General features: G+C 35.2%; 1 protein-coding gene across 1 annotated transcript; it reads right to left on the bottom strand.

The window, feature by feature from the left end:
- Window positions 1–5,989: 5,989 nt before the first annotated feature.
- On the bottom strand, window positions 5,990–6,766 carry LOC137822412 (uncharacterized). The gene is made up of 2 exons (XM_068627299.1): window positions 6,533–6,766; window positions 5,990–6,406 (listed from the first exon to the last, which is right to left on the bottom strand). The coding sequence occupies exons 1-2, from the start codon at window positions 6,764–6,766 to the stop codon at window positions 5,990–5,992; spliced, it is 651 nt and encodes a 216-aa protein (XP_068483400.1).
- Window positions 6,767–7,197: the final 431 nt, after the last annotated feature.

Genomic DNA, 7,197 nt, shown 5'->3' with positions numbered 1-7,197 from the left:
TTAAAATTATATATCCAGTTCCATGAAAAAGAAGTGGTTGATGAATTTAGGTAGAAGTGAAGAGATAAATAAAAAAGTAGAAAGAACAGAAGAAGGCATAATTGGCGGCTTTTATTCTTTCTTTTTGTTGTTGTTGAGGTGAGCCTCATATCCATTTTCTTTTCATTTAAAAAGTTGTTACACATATGTAAGAAAGCCTATACTTGCTATGTCACTGTCACAACTTCTTTTTTTTTTATAAAGTTTTTGTGTTAGGCATCACTATGCAACTTGACATCTCAGCTAAGCTGACACCTCAAGTAACAACAATCATGAAAGCCTATACTTGCTATGTCACTGCCACAACTTCTTTTTTTTTATAAACTTTTCGTGTTAGGCATCACTATGCAACTTGACATCTCAGCTAAGCTGACACCTCAAGTAACAACAATCATCTGCAACCACATGAAAAAAAATATTATTAAAAAAAATACAAAAATATGGGGGGACTAGACCAAAACCCATATGTTAACACAAACGATACATAGGTAGATTATACCTATTCATAAAGAATTCTAAGAACAGACTAGCTGGGAGTCTATTATACCAATGAAAAGATTCTCTATGAATAAATCCTAAATTAGCCAACTTATCAACACACGCATTCCCTTCACGAAAAATATGAGTTACCCTAAACCTGATTGTCCGACAAAAATTAAGACAAGTATTCCATCGATTCTGAAGCATCCACGGAACATTAGTCCTAGCAGTAAATGCAGCACAAACCAAGGCAGAATCACATTCAAGCCAGACATTAGTAAGTCCCATTTTTTGAGCTTCCTCCATAGCATGTATAACTCCATAAAACTCAGCAACCAAAGCAGTTTGAACTTCAAGAAACGCTGAAAAAGCACCAATAAATTCTCCCATACTCCCACGAAAAATACCTCCACAAGTAGCAAGACCAGGATACCCCCTAGTAGCCCCATCAGTATTAATTTTGACCCAGCCTGGTGAAGGAAATTCCCATCTAATAGGAAGAGGACGAAGAACTTTACCACTACGAGTCTTAATACCGAAAAACTTAATCACGTTGAAGTCCAACATATCATTCTTCATTGAAGCTTTAGACGAATTTCCCACTAGACAAGTTAAATCTTTAATTATCGAAAGAGCCTTAGAAACCCCAATCTTATCCTGAAATCTAGCATAATTCCTCATACGCCATATCATCCATATAGAAAAGGTTATCACCGCAAGCTTAATCAATTTAACCAAAGGACTACCATCACTCTTAATAAAAGAAAGTAGATCATCCTTATTAGAGAAATGAGAAGTAAGAAAAATTTGTCGTACCCAACTCCAAATATGCAATGCGTTAGAACATTCAAAAAATAGATGTTGAATAGATTCCTCTTGCTTTTCACAAAGCGAACACATAGAACATATATGCAAACCCTTATTCTGAATATGTTGATCTGTAGGAAGTCGCCCATGAAATTTTTTCCAGAGTACTAGAGTTTTGGAAGGCGGAATAGATGAAGACCAAATGAATTTACCCCAACCACCTGGAACTCCTGGTTCCAAGAAAAAAGTCCTAGCCGATTTAAGAGTGAAACGACCAGACTCATTTAAAATCCAATTAGGAATATCCTATTCCTCTCTAATCATGATATGATTAAAAAAAAGAGGCATCTATTGTAAAGAAAAGGGAATATTCCAATCACAACCTGTCCAAAATTGAGAGACTGTATCCGGAATGCTAACACCATCAGATAACCCTGCAATATTTGCTAAAGAAGTAGTAGAGCACCATCTATCATTTCAGAAATTAATAAAAGAACCTGTACCAACAGTCTAATAAGTATAGTCAAGTATGGTAGAATAAAATTGCTTAATTCCAGGCCAGAGAGAGGAAGATCTATAAACCGTTCGAAATTCATATTTTGATTTAAGAACCCTGGCTTTCAAGAGTAAAGACCAAGGTTTGTCGCTATAAGCAAAGTTCCAAGCAAGATTAAGAAGATATGCATTATTTTCATGATGAAGATTAATGATATTCAAGCCTCCATCCTCAAGAGGTGAACAAATTTTCCCCCAATTAACGGTAGCAATACCTTTTTTCAGAATATCACCAGTCCAAATAAAATTCCGACACCTCTGCTCAACTTGCTTAATAAGTGAAACAGGCCACTTATACATATTAAAACTATAAGCTAGAGATCCAGTAATCACTGTATTGACCAGCTGAATTCGACCCATCATGCTAAGAGATTTACCTTTTCAAGATGCTAGCTTCAATTTAACTTTATCAGCCAAAGGTTGAAGAAACCGACACTTTGGAGCACCAACAAAGATAGGCACTCCTAAATAATGGAAAGGCAAACAACCATGACTACAGGAAAGAATATTTTGAATTTTGGTGACAAATCTTAAAATACTAGTTTATTTTCATTTGGACTATAGCAAAGATAATCAAAATTCAATTATGGTAAATACTACTTTATTTCTTTCATTTCATCAATTCACTACTCATTTAATTTAACAATTTCTGAAGAAAAAAAAGTGTTATTTCACTTTACTCTTGAAACAACCGTTGTTGTTCTTAATTTGTATTGTTGTAAAAGATTATTTTAATGATGTATTTATGGATTTGTTGTTGTTGTGTTGTGTTGTTTGCTATGATAGTTCATGCATCACCAATGAGGTATTAACATATTTAAATATTTATTGGTGTTTTTTATTTTATAATTATAAACATTCAAATCATTAACTTAAAGTTATTTATTTCAGACATCAGTTCCTAGAAGTGGTGCTCCATCACCTAATCAAATAATAGGATCAAGTGTTGTAAGCAAAACTGATTAGGGATATGTGTTTTAATTTTAAATTATGTATGAACTTTTGAATCATATGTGTTTTAATTAAATTAGGTATCAACTTTTGAACAATTATTTGTGTTTTAATTTTTCAGTTATGTATCAACTTTTAAACAATTATTGTGTGTTTTAATTTTCAATGCAATGAATGAATGTTTATAAATTTATATTTATTTCGTTTTATTAGTATTTTATTTTATTTTATTATGAAAATATATCATGTTTAATTTAATTGTGAAAACCAAATTATAAAAAAGTGGTGGCTAAATTTCATTTATTTAGAATTAAAATTACGTCAATTGAAACCGACATATTATTTTTACAATTTTATTATAATACTGACAGTTAAAAACGTCGCATTATACCCTACATGATGGTGCTGAAATTTTTTTCAATGAGTTAAATTGCGACAGTTATTACTAACAGTACTTACATATAAAAACCGTCACTTAAAAAAAATGTTAAAGTGACGGGTGTTGCAGCGGTTAGCGTAAAACCGCCACATTAAACTTTGTGGCGGCCAGTTTTATGCCGGTTTGGAAAACCGCCACACGTGTATATTGTGGCGGTTATAAACGTCAGTTTATACGAAAATAACCGCCACATTATCACGTTCTTCATTTAGAACTTGTTTACATAATACTTTGTTATCTCTAAAATTTTATATTCAACATTTATATATATAAACATTCTATTAGCGTTTTTTTTTTATTTCGATTGGTTTCTCGAACTACTAATGTGTATGAAATTTATAAAAAATAATAAAGGTTCAAAGTGCGAGTGGCAAAATTGGAGGTTGAGTATAAGAGATGAGAAGGTGAGTCAGGAATAGCACAGTTTCTTAAGGTTTAGGTGGTGTAGTCGATTTTTTCATATCTTAGGTTGTGAAGGTAGATGTTGTGGCCTTGGAGTTCTATGTTGGCTAGTTTGCTTTTGAAGCTTTGTTCTCAAAGTGTTTTAGGAGTGCAGGCTTTTAGTTTCATGTACATGGATTGATCTATCTCTCAAACACTTCCATTATATATATTTTTTTCTAATAAAAATAGATACTTGGATAATTCTTTTATTTTAGGGGATTTTTACATAATATCTTGTCGAAATTTCACTTCTCACCTTTGGTCAGTAACTTTCGTATTCCTCACAACGTGTTTTCAGAAACTTCATATATAAAAATCATTTTCATAATTCAGACAAATATTTCAAAATCAAATCCAAAAATATATTTAAAAAAAAGGGTTTCATAAGTATTTTTAATATCGCACATCTCCATTTATTTAAGAATATTTTTGTTATTTTATATAAAATTGGAGAAAGTAGTTGCCTAAGTAATGTGTTTTAAATATTTTTTTTCTATCTTTTGTAATTTCAAGGCAGCTTTTTAGGTTTTTAGAACATTCTTTTACAAAATAAACTATATTATTTAATATTTGTAACATTGAATAATTTAATATTTCCAAAAATTTTATTTAGGTCATAAATTAATGAAATAGTTATTAGTATTATTTAATATTTTCATCAGGTTAATATCAATTTTAATGTAGAAATCGTCACTCAACATAATTGAAATATATTAGGTTGGATTAAATTTAATCCAATTACAAAACAATCTCAACCCAACTTATTTGCATTGGAATGTTTTATTTTTTTTATCAGCAAAAAAATAAATAATAGAGGTATTTCAGAAATACATCAACCCTTATAAAAAAACTCAAACTACACACAGATTCTCAAGAACATCGGCAAATCTAACCTAAATTTTTAATAATGGACTTCGTGCAAACTAATTGTTCGAGACACCAATTAGAATAATAAAAACATGTTAGTCTAACATTTGCAGTTACCTACGACCAAACCTTCAGCTGAACCAGCATGAAGATTTCATTATGATCTATAGTCCCGTTCCTAAAAATCTTCTTGTTCCTTTGTTTCCACATTTCACCAACAACAACTATCCATACACAAGACCATATTTTATTGACTACTTCACTTTCCTTGGTCAACCTGAACTGGATGAAATGCTTTTTAGGTTCATAATGTGCGATCGAAGCCACCCCCACCCATTTGAAGCATTTTGTCCACACCAACCAAGCTACCCTGCAAGTGCATAAAAAATGTGATGTTGTTTCCTCTTCCTCCCCACACATACAACATATACTATTCTCCACTGATATCCCTCTCTTCATCAAATTTGTTTTTAGTTGCTATTTTTTCCTCCAACGCTCGCCATGCAGTCAAGTGAGCTGATGGTTGAGCCTTTATCCTCCAAAAACTCTCATACATAGGTACGCCTTCCCCCTGCTCTTCGTCTTTCAAGATACTGTATGCTAATTTGACAGAATATTTTGGCTATTTCGCTGTCTTTCCACACCCACCAGTCCTTCTTTCCCTCATTAATACTCTTGCTTCCCATCAGCCTTCCCATCTCTGTTTCTTGGTTCTTTTCCCAATCAAACAAGTTCCTCTTCCAACCTATCTTCCATACCCACTGGAGATTATTATTCCACTCCCCTCATTGCCACAACTTATCACCCTTGTCACTACAAACAGAGAAAAGTCTCATAAACTTTTCCTTTAACGCCTTATCGCCCAACCATCTATCCTCCCACAACATTATTTCTCTCCCATTCCCGACCTCCTAGAAGCAATTATCCTCAAAGCTTCCCTTCCATCCCTCCATCCTCCATATCTCCTTCAAATCTCTCCACCATAAAGATTATGTCCCACTAATCCTTTGGTTCCTCAGACTTCTTCATCCTCTGTACTTTGATTCCAACACCTATTTCCACAAACCTCTTTCATCACTGCCCAACCGCCACATCCACTTTCCTAACAGAGCCACGTTGAACTTTCTTAGCTCTAACATTCTTAGTCCTCTCACCTCCTTTGTTTCGCAAACTTTTTTCCAAGAAAGCCACGCTACCTTCCTTCCTTTTGATCCCCACCCCCATAAGAAGTTCCTTTGCAGTCTCTCCACCTCCTTAGCCACCCTAATTGGTATTTTGTAAATAGACAAAAAAAAATAGTGGTAATGAAGATAACACTGATTTAATCAGACATAAGTGGCCCGCCATAGAGATAAACTTGTCTTTCCATCTTCCTAGTCTTTTCCTCACACTCTCCACCACCCCCTCCTATAAGCATCTCCTTTTATGGTTCCCCCCAATGGGCATCCCCAAATACTTAAAAGGGGTTTTCTTCACCTCACAATTCAAGATAGTTGCACAACTCTGAATCAAGTGTTGATTGCAACCCACTCCTCCTATACGAATCTTCATATAATTGACATTTAACCCTGATGCCAATTCAAAGCAATTAAGCATGACTTTGATGACGAATGCATTATGTGGATTCACTTTGCAAAAGAAAAAAGTATTGTCTGCGTACTGAAGCATATTCACCTTTACTTGCTTATCTTCGACAGTCAGATTCTGAAACATCTCCTTCTCCACCGCTTTCCTTTCCACACCTGCTAAACCCTCTGCCACTATCAAGAAGAGAAAAGGTTCTAAAGGATCACCCTGTCTCAATCCCCTCCTAGGTTTGAACTCCTGAGTTGGACTACAATTCACTAGGACAAAGATCGACTATGATTCTAAGCAAGCTCTTATCCAACCAATCCACTTACTGCAAAAACCCAATCTTTGTAACATATAATAAATGAAGTCCCAATCTACTGAGTCATATGCCTTCTCATAATCTATCTTGAAGAGAATGCAGCTACTTTTCCTCCTTTTCACTTCTTTTAGCACCTCATTTGCCACTAGAACACTGTCCATTAAACCCCTACCTGCTAGAAATGTAGACTGTCTGACATCAATGACTTTGTGCAAAACCATCTTCATCCTCAAGGCACTAGTACAAAATTCTTCAATAACGACACCCTTTAAAGACGGTTTAGTGACAACCATCGTTAAAAACGACACGGTGGCAATCCTGTAATTTTTTTAGACTTTTAACGACGGTTCGCGCAAGAATCGTTGTTAAAAGCAGACGACAAACATACAACGACGGTTCGCGCCAAGAACCATCGTTAAAAGTTCGGTTTCTAAGACGGTTCTTCCTGAACCGTCGTTAAAGCTCTTTCTCCCCTTTCTAGATTTTTAGACTTTCACACTCTCACATTCTTTCACATTCTTTCTCACAAACTCTGCCTCCGCAACCCTCACACCCGCAGACGACCGAGCTCCACCGCTGACCGTCCGTCCGTCCGACCCTCCGTGCGACCTGCCGCCGACTTGCTGAACTTGCCAACTGTGCAACCACGTCGCGACCCGCGACCGCGACTACCGCCCCGTGTCGACCGTGCGACCCGCAACCGACCAACCTTGTCGACCCTCAA

Source organism: Phaseolus vulgaris, chromosome 9 (assembly GCF_000499845.2).
Source record: "Phaseolus vulgaris cultivar G19833 chromosome 9, P. vulgaris v2.0, whole genome shotgun sequence".
NCBI lineage: Eukaryota > Viridiplantae > Streptophyta > Magnoliopsida > Fabales > Fabaceae > Phaseolus > Phaseolus vulgaris.
The sequence above is the reverse complement of the archived record's forward strand: the minus strand, read 5'-3'. Positions and strand labels throughout refer to the sequence as shown.